The sequence below is a fragment of the Blennius ocellaris genome, assembly GCF_963422515.1.
Source record: "Blennius ocellaris genome assembly, chromosome: 2".
NCBI classification, from domain to species: domain Eukaryota; kingdom Metazoa; phylum Chordata; class Actinopteri; order Blenniiformes; family Blenniidae; genus Blennius; species Blennius ocellaris.
The window spans coordinates 4038041-4056259 of record NC_137651.1 but is presented as its reverse complement, the minus strand read 5'-3'; the positions used below and the strand labels follow the sequence as shown (position 1 = coordinate 4056259).

The window sequence follows — 18219 nt, the reverse complement described above, 5'->3', positions numbered from 1 at the left end:
GGTTACCGTCAAGCAGGTCGTCAGGCAGCCTCCTCTGATGAGTCAAGATAGATCTTTCCATCAAACTGGAATGGCTGCCCACCCTTCCCTCCACATCTTTCTGAGTCACCCCCCCCCCCCCCAATCATCACCACTGGACCCAACGCAGCCCAGTTATTTGGCAGGCAGCTGCGGTCTGCATTCAAGCGGCAACAGAGCCCTTCTCCTCTCTCTCCTCCCTCCTTTTATGTCTTTATGTCCTCTGCGCATCAATTTTCCATCTCCCAATTGTCCCTCTTGTGCTGGCTGCTCTGCTTTTAACCACACAACCACAAGGCTCGACTTCAATGGATCCGCTGGCACCGGGCCAAACAAGCTCTCCCAGGGGAGGCTGCTTATTTGCTGGTTTTGTTTAGGCCATGAAGGGAGGGGGCGGGGGGGCTTTTAACGTCTTTCAGACAGAGAATACAGTTGCTGTGCACTATTTGGAGTTAGTCTAAGTAGATTAGATCAAAAGCAAAGACTGGGAAAAGTGAGTTAAGAATTTTTCTACCTGGGGTCACAAACAGTTGTCTGCACCTGCATGAATTCAGTAATTAATTGCCTGAAATCATCAGTAATTTCAATTGGGTTTTATTACCTATTCCGCTAAAGCGAGACAATTTTACGATTCGTACTTCACATGTGTGACGATTTGCTTTCAGCTTTGATTTGTTCTTATGTGTTTCTCAGGGATCTGTACTCGGACCACTTGGTTTTTTCTTTGCACATGTGTGCTCTGGGTTCATAAACTTTTCTTCTTATGTTGACAACACAAACTCTTGCCCATCCTAACCTATCTAATACTGATCATGTCAAAATATTTAATTCCAGCAGAAATAACTGGGGAACGCAGAACACCCTGCAGATCAACACAGATACACATCAGACCAAATTGGAAAGACGTGTTTGTTTGCTCTAAACTCATGTTTAAGTACGTCCACTAAAGTTATCCAAATCAGCCCACAGTCTTTAATTACATCCTATCTTGATTGCTGGAACTCTCTTATTAGCTACAGTCTGTTTAAAAACAGCAGACACACCTCTGACAAGAAAGAAGAACATATCACTCCTGTTTCGGTGTTCTTTATTGCCGATCTTTACATTTTAGATTTGATATTTGGCTGCAAATGAGAATTATTAAAGCCGTCTCTGGATGTGTAGCAGGTTTCATATCTGATCTTGTTACTGTCCTCATCTCCTCAACAACAGCTAAATGTCCCACAGAATGTAAACAGGTGCTGACTGAGGAGCCTTTTTAGGTTGTTTTTGTTTCATTTTCTCAAGATTTTTAAGGTATTGTATGTATATCAAATTTGGACTTTGTGACAGATTATCTCCAAGACTGACCTTCCAAACGCATTCCAAACATACAACACAGCATTGAGTTTGATAACTCCCCAATTTCCACATTTGTGCACATGAAGCGGTCTCAGCTCTCACATGCATGTCATGCTATTCTTAGTGAATAGCATGTAAAAATCAATCTCTCTGCACACATGTGCAATGTAGCAAACTTTATGCAGGATCTTAATAAATCAGGCTCGTTGTAGGAGGAGAGTAACTGGTCAAGTTGTAATTGCATCCAGACTGTTGGAAACTTAACGACTGTGGTCCACAGATCAAAACAATCTCCCTGAGGAAATAAGACTGTCAAGCTCTGTATCAGGCTTTTACTGACTCTTAAAACAGCTTTTTTTCTATTTAAACCAGTCATTTAGTGGTAAATGTGTACAATTCATACAGATATTTCTCCGTCCTTACAACATGTAGTGATTGTGAGCTTAGCTTTCATATTTCATGGACTAACAGTTCCAATCTGCTTCCTGGAGGTGTCGACATGTTTTACGAGTTCCAGGTCTCCTACATGTGCTGTGGAGCACTGAGGTCACGCGGAGTGACAGACGATACCTGTGAGGTTGAGTCTGGAGGGCGACAGGGCCACGGCGTCCTTCAGGGAGTTGAGAGGAACCCCGTCCTGCAGCCAGATGACCCGGACCGGCTCCGGAGGGCCGTGAGCCACACAGCTCAGGCTCAGGGAGACGTTGGCCACCACAGACATGTGCTGGGGCTCCACGGAGAAATGAGGGAGGCCTGAGAGGGAATGAGCTCAGTCAGGGTCTTTCCCAATTAACAGTTAAAATACAGCTGTTGTCCCGAGGTGGAACTTGTCGCTTCAGCTGAGAAAAGATGAAACTCACCTTCCAGCTGAATGCTTCCCTCTTCAGACACGGTCTGGTGGTTTTGTGACAATACCGCACATTGGTAGGAGCCCATGTCAGGAAGTTGGACCTTCTCGATCCTGGATATGTGAATACAAAGAGGGATTCTTTCAGAGATTGACCACAAGGAGACAGAGAGAGACACAGGGCTGGAATACCTTCTTTTTTTAGTCAACTTACTGACAATTACCACTTCAATACAGTCTTCAAATGTTGGTGTGATTACTGTAATAATTGTTGTAAATAATAGTTACTTGTAAAAGTAACTGTTGCTTTAATTTAAACTGTTCAAAGACACTTTGAACAGTTGTACATGTGAACAAGGATATTCCGATTGAACAATGAGCCAGTTTAGCTGACGTTACGTCAGTAAGTGGGAGGAAGATGCTCTAAAGTCTATATGTTGATTGAGCTCTTGAAGCAGGAGCTACAAAACAGCTGATAAACTACATGCACATGCAGATGGTAAAAAACAGCTCTCATTAGTATAATATTTATATAAGAATGCTAATAGCGGTGCTGTGGATGCAGGCTGATAATGCTAATGTCACTAAAGCTAATGCTGCACAGTAATCAGGTAGTACCTTATCATTATCAAAGTAGGAAGCTAAGAAAGTTGGGGAAAAGATAAAGTGGAATATTCAATAACAATGGGCAAAAAAAAGTTGATATATTGAACTGTAACAAAGAGAGACACGTGGTTTTCATTGGCTTATGTGATTCATTTCAGACATTTTCATGTGTGATGCGGCTGTATCTCAATACATCCTCCTGAAAGCCTCAAACTGTTTCCTACCTGAGCGTACTCATGATCTTCCAGCTGTTACTGCCGGTGTGGACTTGAAACTGGTTGGTGTCTGCATACTGAAGCGGCTCGCCGTCCCTCAGCCAGATCACATCGGGGGGGTCCTCCTCCTCGCCGCCGGTGCCCTTCAGGGCGCAGTGCATGGTGACAGGTTTACCCAGCGAGGAGATGACCGTGGCAGGACTGCGTTCAAACTCCAAATCTGGGATGGAGGGCAAGGTACAGCAGAGGGAAAGATGTTGTTATTGATATTTGTTTTGTTTACAGTTGGTGCGACACGTCGGTGCTGTGGTTAGTGTGGTGGCCTTACAAGCGGTTCTGACCGGGCTCCCTTGATCGTCCAACTTTCTCATAATTGAAACTGAATTTGCTGAATATATTGAAGATGTTTAAATGCATGAACTGATAGTCACACTGTTGGCTGGAGTTTCCATGTGTGCATGTAGGCTTTCAACCACGACATTATAAATTAACATGTTTCTAAATCTAAAGACAAATGGATGTTTAAAATGTATTTTTAAAATATTAAAACTGTTTAGTGAAAACAAAATGAGCTTTAATAACATTTTGTGAAGCAGCTGCACAGGTGAATATGAGGTTAGTCTGTATTGATTCAGTATAAATGTGGCTTGAATCATGGAAATATAAAACTATGGTTATTTTTAATCAGAGGTGGAATGTACTCCATTACTGTACGGAAGTACATTTTTCAGGTATGAAATATCTGGACTTTCTCCTCCTTACTCTCTTCAAACTGGCTGAACGATTGTTTTAACCTCAATGATGAAAATGAAAGTTACACTGAAAAGGATCAAAGCTGCTGACGGGCGCAATTATCTACATGTTTGATGTCAGTAGAGACGGTAAATCAGTACTTTTAGTGTCTATACGTCTACTTAAGTGCAGATCATTAGTACTCGTTTCACTTTTTCATAAGAAAGTTTCAAATAATGTTTAATTCATTGATATTTATCATAAATATGTTGTTATTATAGCAGCATGAATAATACAACCCAGAGAAAAGCTATGAAATCATAGTTGTTACATATGTAAATGTCTGAAATAGATTTTTTTAAATCAACAAAGAAACAGTATTAGTGACATATTTATGTCTCTTGACTTCTCTTCACTTATCAAGTGATCAAGTCATTGCAACTTCTACCAACAACACCTCCGGGATCAATGTCAAGATTGAACCCAATTAATATCCAGAAGTGTCAGCGAAGTTGCCTTATTAATCTAAATTAATCATCATTCCTTGTATGAAATCTTCCTTCGGCTGAGCTTGTTTACGTTGAACAGGCCTGGTTTTATCCAGACGTGACAGCAGCAGGTGAAGGGAAGTTTATCTGCCTCCATGTGGGCAGTTTATCTTGTGTTCTCGGCTGATAGAGCGAAAGACCTGAGAGGAGCAGGGCAGATATGGGGACAAAGGCTGTTCTGTTCAGAGGGCACGACGGAACTCAATGCAAACTGAACCTCGCCATAATCAGTTTCTCACACAAACAGCTACGACTCGGCCCGCAGGTCGTCTGCCAAGTCGTCTGACGGTCGGTGCAACGTCCCCACATAGCTATGCAAACAGTCATGTCATACATTTGTTTGGAATAAACCTTCTGGATGTTTTTTTTATTTTATTTTTTATTGTTTAAACAACTACAGATGTGGGAGCCATTTATGATGATGTCGAGGGTTGGATATGAAAGATATTACTGTGATCATAGCCGGAGCCTATTTCCACACTGACGTTGAGCTCTGCTGCAGGAAACACCCAAGTCTTCAACATCAACATGTAAAAAGTAGACCTGTCCTCTAATGCACCGTGATGTTCTGACTAATCACAGAGCAGAGAGGGGGTCTACAGCCTTTCTTAGATGCAAACTGAAGGGTCTCAAAGGAAATCAAATGCTGGAAACAACTGCTCCACACCCCCAAATCGAAAAGCCAAGCATGCAGGTGTTCAAGAAAAAAAAAAAGTTCGACGACACCTTTTTCATAATGAAACACATAGAAGGTGAAAAGCACAAACGGTTTTTTTTTTGTTTTTTTTTTAAGGATTTAAGAATAAATCATGCAGGATTCACTGAGTGACGCCCAGAAAGACTTTCTCAAGCTTGTCAACCCGCCCTTTTTTTTTTTTAGCTCTTTCACGGTAAACCTTCGACCTTCAACCCCTCACTTGTGACCTCCAATAATTCTCTGGCAAACGATCTCAGACAGCATAAACAACCACGTCCTGAAAAAAGGCTTTCAACTTTTAAAAATAAGCTGGTTTTTACTCCTATATATAACATATCCTGATATTAATGCACTTACAAACGCACCCACACACACTTGATATCCAGAAGGAACATTAGGGGAGGAGAGGAGGCCCGTCGACTCCACCGCCTCTCTCTCTCTCTCTCGCTCTCTCTTTCCCTGTGTGCTTTTTGGCGTTAAAAGTCAGTCCTCCCTTTATTTTTAAGCTTGGCTGAGCTCTTTCAAGAATCTGCGTGACCCTGACTTTGTTATTTTTCGGTGCCACATTGAACAATGCCAGCCCTACTTTCTGTCTCAGTAACTTCTCGCTGCATTCAACTAATAATAAGCTTGTAAAGCTTTTATGAGAAGGCAATAGACGGGGAGAGGAGGCCATGGGCAAACTCTCTGTCAGTGTATGTGTGTGTTTATGTATGCATGTGTGTGTGTGTGTGTGTGTGTTTCGGTGTGTATCGGTGTGTGTGTGTGTGGCCTGTCCGAGGTGATTTATTCGTGCTTAACTACTCCATCTCCTCCCCTTTGTCCCTTAAATTCCCTTGACGTCCAGCACTTTTTTCATGATCTCTCTCCTTCCACCCTCTCCTCCTACTCGCTCGATGAAAATGTTCAGATGTTAAAATGTCAGTGAACGTACACATACCGAAAATACCCGGCACAATCTGAGCATTTATCCTCCTTTCACTCCCTCCTTTATCTTTCTGGCTTTTCTTGCGCTCCCCAATTCAGCTCCTCCATTCACTCGCTGCGCCTTTGCCCTTTCCTCCTTTTCATGCCATTCTTCAGATTCATCGCTACACATTTTGCCACCTCCCCTCCAAACTCTTTCCCCTCCACTCTTGCCCCCTTAATCCATCCATCATTTCCCTCCGCTCCAGTCTGACTCAGACCGGCTCTGACTCACAAACCAAAGCACCCCCCCCCCCCCCCCCATCCTTCACTCTTGGGCCTCGGCCATCCCTACATCCAAAGAGGAACTGAGACATCGGGAAGAATTCTGCTCAGACACAGTCAGTCTGAGCTTGTAAATCACATCGGCGTCGAGTAATCCCGGTCCCTCGTGGTCGTACATCTCCTGAGGGCCAAAGGTTCAGCTCCGAGAGAGACAGCGTCACCATAATGGTCAAAACACATGAGCTGACAGGTGGAGGCCTCCTATCAGGACGACATGTTTTCCTACAGTAGCTTCAAATCGTTACCAACTACTGTATACTTATTAACAGACCAGAATTACAGAATACACTGGAAAGAGCTACTTTTTTTGTTGGGGAAGGTTCTAATAGACCACTAATAGATTAAAGATGCCCCAGACTTGACCCAAATAGTTTTATTTAGATCATATTAAAGTTTAAGATCCTCATTTCCTCAAGTCAAATACAGTGGGGGGAAAGTTATTTGTTTTCCCAGAGGAGAGGGTGGGGGGGTCGTGAAACACTGCTGGACAGGTCTCCACCCCGATGCCTTTGTCGGAAAATATAAAATGCAGAGTTTTAACCATGTATCCTTCACATCACTTCGTATAGAGAAAAACAAGCTTTCCCCCGTTGCTCGCACACTTGCACAATGAATTTCTCGACACTGTCTCACTTCCCAGCAAAGGTTTATTTTTACACTCTCCAATTTTTACCCGCCTTGCAATCTGAAGCATCTCTCGAATTCCACAATGTTCTGGAAATGCCTTCCACTGGTGGGAATCCTGGTCTGGACGACTTCCCAAGCAACAGTTAAGATTTTAGCAACAAGGATCCGTGCTGCACCTGATATTATAAAACACTGCAGTCCTGCCTTTGGCACAGTTCTCCACGAGACTCACCTTTAAACCTTCACAATAAAGGTCAAAGCATACCCGTTACTCTTCCGGGAAAACCCTCACACTGGAAGCACATTGATTTACACCACCTCGAAGGGTTTTGGTGTTTCAGCCACTTTGAAGCAAAAACACCCTTAAAATGAAACTCTGGGTGAGCATTATTGAAATGCTCTTGCAACAAACGGTAATTCCACTTGCATCAAGTTTTGTGGGAAGATCCCACTTTATTATCCTTTAACCAGCAAAACACAGTGATTGGCAGGGAGCAGATTGATTGACAGGATAAACATTGTCTCCACAGTGCCCTGCTTACCACCTAAGTGAGTGACACTTTAAATAAACAAATGGATAATCATCTTATTTACTGGCCCGGGGGTCACTGTGGATCCAGTTGGGAACTCGAGTGTCATAAGTCAAGTCTCATTTCAAGTGCTGATCATTTATTTGGATGCCTTCATTTGAACTGTTACAGTTTTCTGACAAATTGACAAGTGAGTTTTTTAATATTGTGCTGTTTGTAGGTAGTGCAACTGCAACACCTATGTTTTCTAAAGGACATAGTCTTATTTTATGATTAAAATGTCCTCAATTAAAGCTGTCCATTCAGTTTTTATAATGTGTGTTTTATTATTTAGTCAGATGCTGGGCTTTCTAATATATATTCAGAATAGCAGTTAACAGCCTTCAAACATTTGCTTTGAACATAATTGTAGGTGTGTGTATATAGCTTGTAGCTGTTGCACTTGTTACAGCAGGGATTCTACAGTTTAGCTTGTTTTATTACTTGAAATACATTTACATTTCATTTCATCTTGTGTTTTATTATGGTGTTATGTTTTAGAAGTGTTTATTAAACTAATTATGAATCTGTATATATAGGTTGAAAATGTAGCACCTGTTATCTCTGTTGTCTTTCACTGTAGCTCATGTTATAACTATTTACGTTGCATTTAGATTACAAGTCAGCTGAATAAATTAACTGCTTTATTAAATTATGTGCCAACTTTATTCTCCTCTGATTGCTCCTTTATGGCGATTTCTTCACAAAAGTTTTACATTTACAGAAAAGGAATATGCTGGACGATGGGTCAATACCACCCTCCATGTGAAGATGGAACCACCAGTGCCCACGAGCAAGTGCAGAGTGCCACAACTAAATCCCCTAAGATCTCGTTCAAAGGGTTAAATTCTGAGCAGAAGTGATGCTGAATCAGTGAAACTAATCTTTTTATGCGCTTTCTTTGATCACCTTGGTTTGAGAGCTGAGTTTTATTAGTGTTGCACAGATGTTGCAGCTGTGGTTTGCACTCGCCACCCCCAAAGCAAATTGATTTAACGAGTTAGAAGCAGAAAAGCAGGCAGGGCTAATTTGCCCATTAGCGTGTTTTTCCTCGCAATGAAGTTAACAAACAAGAGTCAGGTTGGATGAAACGCTGTGTGGATTTACCTGACAGTGCGCCTGCAGCCGCCGGGTGCCAAATCGAAGAGAAAACCGAGGTGAGCACCAGCAGGGAACATTTCAACCCGCTCATGGCTTCTCTGCGAATGAGTTTCAAAAGAAAAACAGGCAACTCCATCACCGCATCTCAGCAGCTCACTGATCCAAAGTTGTGATCTGAGAAATCCACCCCCCCCCCCCACCCCCCCACCCAAAAAAAAAGAAAACAAAAAAAAAGTGATGATCCACAGATGAGGAACCAGATCCCGTCCTTCCACTTCCCCCTTTTTTTTTCTCTCTAAAAGAATAAAATCTCAGCGTTTCTTTTCCTTCTTCACGCTGTTGTTTTGGTTGATTCCACCCGCAGCAGGTTGTATCCAAACTTTTCAGGAGCGCAGAGGGGAAAAAAACAACAAAGTGAACCAGACTTTCCGGTTGAGACTCGAGTCTATTTCTGGCAACACAAGGAGTATTTTTAAAACCTTCTTCCCTGCAGTCCGCTGTCCCGAGCCTCTCGCCTGCCCACCGGTTCTCTCAGACTCCCTCAGACATTCCCCTTGGCTTTCTTTTCCCTCTCTCTCTCTTTCTCTCTCTCTCTCTCTCTCTCTCTCTCTCCCTTCAAACAGGATTCAAATTCCTCAACTCAACTTCTTTCCTCCTCCTCCTCCTCCTCCTCCTCCTTCTCCTCCTCCCTCCTTTTCTCAGAGGATGTGGGAGAAGAAACCCCGCAGCATGCGGATTGTCTCTGCACAATCACCCCCATTCGCCTTTTTTAATTACTCACGGATCCCCGCGAGTTGTGAACAGCGCGCAAAATCAAGCGGCTTTTCCTGCATTTCTATCCAACGCAGCCGTGCGCGTTTTTACGCGCGGATCCGCAACAACGTGCTTGATAAACTCAACGTAAACAGTCAGAACAAATACCTCGACATACCTCTATTTAAGTTATCAAACTTTTTTTTTTTGTTTATCCACATTTTATTCTAGTTAAATTTTAATATAATCATAAATTATCATAGTTATTCTTTTTTTTTTTTAAGTGTCAACCTCATATGAAGCCATAACTACATTATGTCTTCAGATGATTGGGCTTCAAACTTGACAGTCGAGACAAATGCCTTTTTCTATTCTCCTGCAACTCTACCCCTTGGGTAAAAAGTAACCTAACCTGACCTATTGTGACCTATTGTTACCAACATAATGCCGAGTTTCACAGCCTATCATACCTCATCCCCGCCACACATGTTTGTACATGTTTTAAGTACAGTATTATACAAGAAGAAGAAGAAGAACGAAGAAAACAGAAGAAATGCAGGCAAGAATTGCTGATTAAAATTGATGATCGTTCTGCCTCAATAGGGTGATGTTTGTGACGAACTTCATGTACATTTAGTATGTACAGTATGATCAAAGTAAAGCAATCAAGAATAACTTTGTTTCTAACCATTAAACATCTGCGGCGGAGGGTGGACACTCAATATTACAAAACCAATTAAATTCCAACAACAGAGCAGACAACAACATGGGTGAAGCATGAACATGCAAATAAATGACAATCAGGAGAAATGTGTGATCATCACATTTTAACAAATTAATTAATGAATACATAAATAAATAAATAAGAGACATACAGATAAATAAAATTAAATCATAATAATAATGCCTACTCACACAAAAATTGTCATCAGAATGTTGTTGTATACCAGTGGGGCTCCGAGCAAACAAGGAAGAACTTTGGACTTCATTATGATGATGATGATGATGATGATGATTAATTATGACAGACAAGGTACAATTTCTTATACAACATATAAGGATGGGAAAAGTAGGAAACCAAACTATATTAAAGAGCTATTTTTATAGCTTCATTTTAATGTTGTAAATAACCTACAAATATATTTCAGTATAGAAATAAGACAGAAGACATATTGCACACACACAAATGTATGTAGAGACAAACAAACGAGTTATAGCAGAATACTATCAGTGATGGGATATATAACATAACCGACTGTGATTTCAGTGCAACCTTTGGTCTGACAACTGTTATTTTCACATTTCTGTTTGCATGCGCTACTGCACCGCTATACTGTCTACAGAATCATGTGATGGAGACGTCTGGGCATTTGTTTGAAGTTATGGGTTCAGGCCAAACAGTCTGCAGCATCATCAGCTGTAGTCTAAATAAAACTTGTCTGCCCCTGATTCCCATCTCAGCAGGACTATTTGTTGTGGACTGTGGTGTCTGAGGTGTTTGTTTGGACAGAGGTGAGGCAGGCGCTTGCTCACTTGCTCTTCGAAAGCTCTCAGCAGTTCACATACCATCATGAATAATGGATTTGCTGTGAATATTTCTGCTTCTTCTTCTTCTTTTTTTTTTTCCCATGAAAACGATGGGAGGAGCAGAAACACAGGTTGTGGAGACTTTGGTCCCACTGGCCCTTTAAGAGTGGGTCTGTGGACAGTGTTGTGTTCCCAGGGTCTTTAATGGAGACAGAGAGAGACTGAGAAAGACCCCATTGTATATGCTTGTCTTTTCAATAGGAGCTTGAGCAATGGTGCTCTGACTGCTCCCGGATAGAAGCACAGAGACACGGGGAGGGAGGGAGGCAGGGAGGGGGAGAGGGTCACGGAAGGGGTCCTGTACAAGAAAGAGTGGAGCTCGACTCAAAAACACAACGTTTTGGGGGCTGGATGGGTCTGGAAGGAGTGAATGTTTGGGTTTTTAAGGGGGATGGGCTCCTGTGTTCAGATTCAATCCACATCACAATCCAAAAAGCTTGATTCCATTTGTTTAGATTAAGATAAAGTGGATTAAGCGAGATGAAGTCACATGCAAAGAAAAAAAAAAATGAAATAGCTTCATGACATTGGATGCTCTTTGAGCAAAACGGCCTGTTTGTTGTTTTGCAAGGCGTCTTTCGGCTGTTAGACTTCCTGCTGCGCTCCCATACACACAATGATGCTCCCAACCAGCCAAACTCCTCTCTTTCATTGGCATCATCTTTTCTGTCGCAGGTTGGAGACAGCCAAAGATAAACAACCTGCAGAGACACTGTGATGACCCGAGGCTGCATGAAGGCAAAGCCTCTCCTGCCCCCTGCTGGCAACACGGGACACACACCACGAAAATACTGTGGAGTTGTTCTCAAGACACTATTAGACGTTAAGTAGACATTTTGTGTTGCCAAAATAATACAGTAGATACACATTCAGTATGCTTAAAGCAAAATAAACGTGTTTTATTCTATTTTCTCTGGTTACATATATATATTTTTTCCATTTGTTATTTTCAGTTGTGCATGTGACACTTTAATCTCAATCTCATGACCTGAAGCTTAACAAGTCATCTGGGTAATATTGTGCTTTCCGTTATATCGTCTGAATGCAAGGCTGTTCATAAAAAGTTCACTGTGGGAACAGTGAAGGACGTGACTGAAAATCTGATGTTACAGTAACTGTGTTGATATTTACTGCAGAGTTATTACATATTGCGATATTGTTTTAAAGATACAGTGGGTAGCTCTGTCATCTCACTGGTTTGAGTCCAAGCTTGTGTTCTTTGTGTTTCAGTTCATCTTTCAGCAGGACAACGACCCAAAGCCAAGATATCAAAGGAGATTCCAGGACAACTCAGAATGTCTTCGAGTGCTCCAGCCACAGTTCCGACTTGAATGTGATTGAACATCTCTGGTGAGATCTGAAAATGGCTGCGCACCGACGCTTCCCATCCAACCCGATGGAGCTTGAAATTCACTGCAAAGAGGAATGGCTCCGAAGATAGGTTTACCGAGCTTGTGGCATCTTATTCAAAAATGACTTGAAGCTGTAATTGCAGCCAAATGTGCATCAACAAAGCATTGAGGAAAAGCCGTGAATACATATGTACATGTGATTAGTTTTTTATTTACAATAAATTAGCGACACAACTTTTTTCATGTTGTCGTTATTGGCTGCTGTGTGTAGAATTTTGGAAAGAAATGTAATTGACTCAATTTTGGAATAAGGCTGTAAGAGCAAAATGTGGAAAAAGTGAAATGCTGTGGATACTTGTGCTGCCATGGTCATATTGAATATTTCTAATATTTTCCACGAGATGTGATGTCCCAATGGTAAAATGATGAAATGTCCCAGTTTCAACGGTACATATGTTGTTTATGTTCTGTCAGGAATAGAATATGGGTTTATGAAATGTGCACATTTGCACAAGGGGCAAGATTAAATTTGAAATATATGAAATCGATTTGAAATGAGGTATTATTAAGTAAATTAAGTAATTACAATAAAAAAGATAGTGGAAGACATAATCAGAGATATAAGCAGATAAATATAAAGAAATAAATGTAATATTAATATATTATATCAATGCATCTGTCTCTTATGGTTTTATCATGGTTATTGTGTCATCGTAGAGGACTGGATCCAGACTCCGGGTCACGCCTGCACAGGTCACCAGTTCATCACAGGGTAAACTCAAACCCACATACCGGACACCAGTTAACCTCAAATGCATGTTTTTGAAGTACACACAAAGAGAGAACATGCAAACTCCAGACACGCTGTGCATAACAAAGACAAAGTTCATAAATGCATATTCATAAGGAAAGCTAAAAGTCTGTATTTAGCTTTTATAAACACTTCTTGTCCTCAAGTAGCGTCCTCTTTTATGTGCGCAGAGTTCAGATGTTTAAGATAAGGAAACCATCTTTGTACTATTACAACCTGTTTTTCCATTATAACTCTTAAATAGTGTTTTATGATTGCTCATAAACTATAAACCCAGAGCTTATCGCCGGGAATAAAAGTCTTGTCAAGTGAAGAACAGAGCTTTTAATTTTGAGGCGTCGTGCAACAATGTTCGTATCTATTCATCTTTAATTCAAACAGCTCTAAAGTCAATATGGAGGAGATGAAGCAGCATTTACAACTCCCCTGTTGGCAAGATTCCTTTTCACTGAAGATAATCAGCAAGTCCTGCTGTCAGTGGCCTCTTTTAGTTGAGATCTCAGGTACTGAAATTAACTGTGAAAAATTAACTGTGTGTGAGTCATTTAGCGTAGATTTGAGGGGTTGGGGTTGGGGTTAGGATGCTGAGACTGGTGCTGATCAGTGATGCAGGCCTGGAATCTGCCTTATTGGCAGTGAAGCAGCATCAGCATCAAAGATATTTTGTAATAACATGTTGAACCCTAAAGAAACCATGTCCCCGAAGAAGTGACAGGACTTTTCACAGCATCAGAACTGGACTGGCCTTTTTTAAATGAACTGTTTGTCCAAGAGAAAGAAAAAAAAAAGGTGAATGATTTGATTTCTATAATCAAATACAGTGATATACTGTATCAGTGAAATAAAATTTTTTACAACCTGGTACACAAGAAATGACTCATGTGCTGTTTATAGGTTATTATTTGTATCACTTTTACCTAGATACTAATTAAATATCCTTTTCATTCTTATTTTCTTTTCCAGATTAATTTACAATGGCAAATGTTTTCATCCTTCTGTGGTAAACTCACATGTCTTGACTTTCTTTGAAGGTATTCGTTCTGGGTTTACCAATTTTAGATATGAGGCAGGAAAAATGGGCCTAGATATATAAAGAGCTATCGTGTGATAGTTAAATTAAATTAATTAAATTTATTTTATTTTATTTTAATGTACTTTATTGTATTTTATATTTAATTTAATTTAATTTAATTTTAATGTATTTTATTTAATTTTATATTTCATTTCATTTAACTTAATTTCATTTTAAACAAAATAAATTTGGCAGGATGCTTGGGAGGCCGTTACAGACCAAAATGCCAGGGCTGAATTTATGTCCCGGTCCAGTTGTGCCTATGAATATTCTCGAGAGAAAAACATTTGATTTCAGTTTTTTGAAGAGTTGTATTAATTTTTATCCAATAAAAATATAGATAGATTTATCAACTTCTTCAGATTCTATTTCATAACATGGTTATACTGACAATGAAACAAAGGAAAATGTATTGATTTATAGATTAATAAATGGTTTTACTGGTTTCACTCCCTCGAGATCGAACTGGGCTTGCCCTTCAATGAGTTTGACATTAACTCACATGTTTTATCACATGGTGTTTTATTGATGCAATCCCATTGAGCCAGTGTGCTACTTTAAGCCGTTTGATCCAGCCGACGACATTTCATTGACCCGCTGGATTCTCCTCGATGTGCTTAACTCCCGGTCACGTCGGCCTCACACACCACTTAACTTTGAATGTCGCCACTGTTTGATTGAAGCCTGGCAGCTTCCCTACAAGATCCCCCCCGGTTACATAACGATATCCAAATTGTGTTGAACAAACACGGGATGACACAATGAGTCACGTTTAATCTCACTGAGAAGCAGTTAATATATCGGAGGAAGCTGGTCTGCACAGATTATAATCTTGGTTGGGGCTATCCGCTGCAACAGGCTTCCAGCTGTGCAGGAAAAATAATCCCTCTGTTTTAATCTTCCTGAACGTGAGGCTGGGTGGGCTCGGACGTACACAAAGCGACAGCTTCTTCAGGACATTTGGATTGTTTAGCATTTGTGGTGTGTGCTTCTCAACACCTTCTGCCAGTCTGTGGAGGCCGGCACACTGTGAGACTGGCGGGTGAGTTTAGGAAAGCCCAGTCTGGTGGGACAGGGCCTGGACAGTCTGGACACAGTCCTGGACAATCCTTTTTCCCCCCCCTGCACAATGAACTGTGGCAAACAAGCAGCTCATTCAGCCCTCACATAATCCCATCCATGTGCACAACCCGAAAAATTCGGATGCTTCTTTGTGCCCACCAGCCACTACTCAAATATTACAAGAGCATTTTAAGCCTTAACTCATCACTTAGTTTCATCTACTCACTTTACTCTTTTATTATCTTGACATTTTAGTCAGTTATTCACCAGAAGCAATATGTCATCTAGTCTAGTCTTTTCACGATGAAACGTTGCATGTGGGGATGCTGCACACTTTGGCTCGGCAGTTTTCCGTTAGCACTGTGACGGAGTCACAGTCACTTCATCACAGGCGGTGATGAAAATCACAGGCTCTTCCTGGTGAGAATAATCCATCGCTGTCATGATTATTTGGGCCTCTTCTGCTCATATGATGTTTATGTGTCCATAAGCAGGGGCAGCTCCAATTCCATTCACAGCAGCATGGGTTTAAGGAGGGGAGGCCTAAATGGTGGGGATTATTCTCTCGCTCCGTCCCACCCGCCCGCCCGCTCTCTCTCCCTCTCTTGGCCTATTTTCCTGCATGAAGTGCTCTGCCTTTCATTTCAGCTCCTGACGCCGTGATGACCACAGACATGAGCACGGCAGGTGTTCATCGAGGTTTCCTCAGGAAATATGGTGAGCGTGTTTCTATCCCGTCGTGTTCGTCGTGCAGGGTCTGACTTTCGTTCACTTCCTGTTCAATCTCCTCCAACAGAGGTGGAGGTGATGGAGGTTTTGCCTTTGAATGTGGGTTACTGGCTCACAAAATGCATGTGCACCTGTTTCACTGCACTTGAAACTGCACATCTGTGTGAGCCTGGACATAGTCTTAACTTTTTTTAAGCATGTTTTGTCTTTCAAATGAGTCCGCGGAAGAATAACAAGAAAATGAGAAATGTGTTATTATGCAAAGATCACAGTCTGCAACTTTTACAGACTGTTCGTGTTACATGCCACTCTTGAAATAGCAGATGCCTTTTTTACAGGTTTTTTTCATGATTTTAATCAATAAAAAAAACAAACCACTTCACTGGAAACTGAAAATCTATTTTTACAGATGTTTCCTAAATTTATATCAACAGTTTACCAGAAATGCGGTGAATTCTGTTTGAATTCTGTGATGAGTGATGAGGCTTTTTGAGTATTGAATCTGAGAGTCCTTCCTCCATCAGCGGTCCAGGTCATCGCGATGGAGGTTTTTTGCATTAGATGTGGGTTTCTAAATACTCTCTCTCTCTCTCTCTGCACCTGTTTAACTGCAGCTTATGCCTGATACCTGTGTGTTGCTATGGCGAGTGAGGAGTTTAATGTGATTGGTGCAACCATACAAACCACATTTTGTGTTATAAACCAATTATAAAAACAAAATATCTATGTGTTTTTATAAGACTACAGAAAAACTGAATAAAAAAAAATAAATCAACTTGCGTTCTAAATTTGAGACTGAATTACTAAACTGGGTAACACTCTTGTGTCTCTCAGCTGTCTAATTAATGATAACCTGCAGCTTGATGAGGTTTGAAGTTTGTTTGCGCAATGTTTGGTCTCAGTTTCCTCTATTAGACGTCACAGTCTGCATGTTTTTTGGGTTGGTTTTTTTAGAAGCACTGGTGTACTCTCTCTTCGGTCTGAAAGCTGTGTCAGCAGTGAGCATGAATGTATTTTACATTGTACGATCAGCACTAAATCCTTTATCATAGAATGCTTCATTAGGTAAATGATTAGTTTATTAGTTAATAGAACCGTGTCAATGTGGTTATTTCTCAAAATGCATCTTTACAGGTGCATCTGAAGCTTTGATTTACAGTACAAATATGAGTACCCTTTTCAATGTGACTTGGTTTTTAATTCTATAATCTGATGACTATGTAATCAAATTCTTTTCTATCTGATATTTAGGTCAGCATGATGTTGATTTAATACTGTCTTTGGGCACTTGTTCACACCTGCTCTCTGTGTTTGCCACATTAATGTCCTTATTTTAATCATGACTTCCAATTAAAATCAACCAAAAATCTAACAAGAACCAAACAAACAAACAAAAACAAGTGTGTCATTTAGGAAATTAGCAAAAATCAAAGGTCTGCAATGAGTGATTTTTCTATAAATGTATCCTGTTTCTTCTATCGGTGGTCTATGTCAGCATTATGTAGTTTTCATCTTGAAATGTAGGTGACAGATGCACTGCTCTTTGGATTTTTATAGTAACCCATATCAGTAATTCATTCACCATTCTTGACAGAAATGTAATCACATTTCCTTTTAGTATTGCCAAACATTCACTGGAACAGCAAACAACAAGCTCTGTCATAAAGTTTGAACTCAAATGGGATTTTGTTATGGAATGTGATTTCTGTTTTTATTTATTTACGATCCCTGTTCAGTAATCATTATATATGAATAACATTTCAGACCGAAATGTGCAACTCAAAAATCCCCAGAATCAAAAACATCAATTTATGTGCAAAACACATATTTGTGTGTAGATGGATAGACAGAGGGTTAGTTCTGCTAAATTCTCTGAAACGCCTTTGGAGACGGCTTATGGTAGAGAAATGAACATTCAATTCACGGTGGACATTCCTGCAGTCGGCATGCCAGTTGTACACTCCGTCAAAACCTGCGACATCTGTGGCTTTGTGCTGTGTGATCAAACTGCACATTTGAGGGTGGTCTTTTATTTTGGTCACCCTGGAGCACACCTGTGAAATATTCATGCTGTCTAATTGGCATCTTGATATGCCACGCCTGTGAGGTGGGATGGATTATCTCGGCAAAGGAGAAAGTGCTCACTAACACAGATTTAGATACATTTGTGAATAAGATTTGCAAGAAATAGGTCTTTTGTGTTAAAAATGTTTTGCATCTTTGAGTTCAGCTCATGAAAAATGGGGACAAAAACAAAAGAGTCGCATTTATATTTTTGTTCAGTGTATGACCAAGTATAGT

The 18219-nt window shown here is 40.7% G+C and overlaps 1 protein-coding gene across 2 annotated transcripts in view; it reads right to left on the bottom strand.

Annotated features, from left to right (window-relative positions):
• The window catches only part of axl (AXL receptor tyrosine kinase), a 41280-nt gene extending 32564 nt beyond the window's left edge, over positions 1–8716 (bottom strand). For both annotated transcript variants that reach the window (XR_013936893.1, XM_080508193.1), the window contains exons 1-4: positions 8559–8716; positions 3037–3247; positions 2220–2320; positions 1930–2112 (exon numbers count right to left, since the gene is read on the bottom strand). Coding sequence is in view for 1 of the 2 variants with exons in the window: in XM_080508193.1 (XP_080364319.1) it covers positions 1930–2112; positions 2220–2320; positions 3037–3247; positions 8559–8688 (625 nt within the window). In the remaining variant the exon portion in view is untranslated. The remainder of the gene's footprint in view (positions 1–1929; positions 2113–2219; positions 2321–3036; positions 3248–8558) is intronic.
• Positions 8717–18219: the final 9503 nt, after the last annotated feature.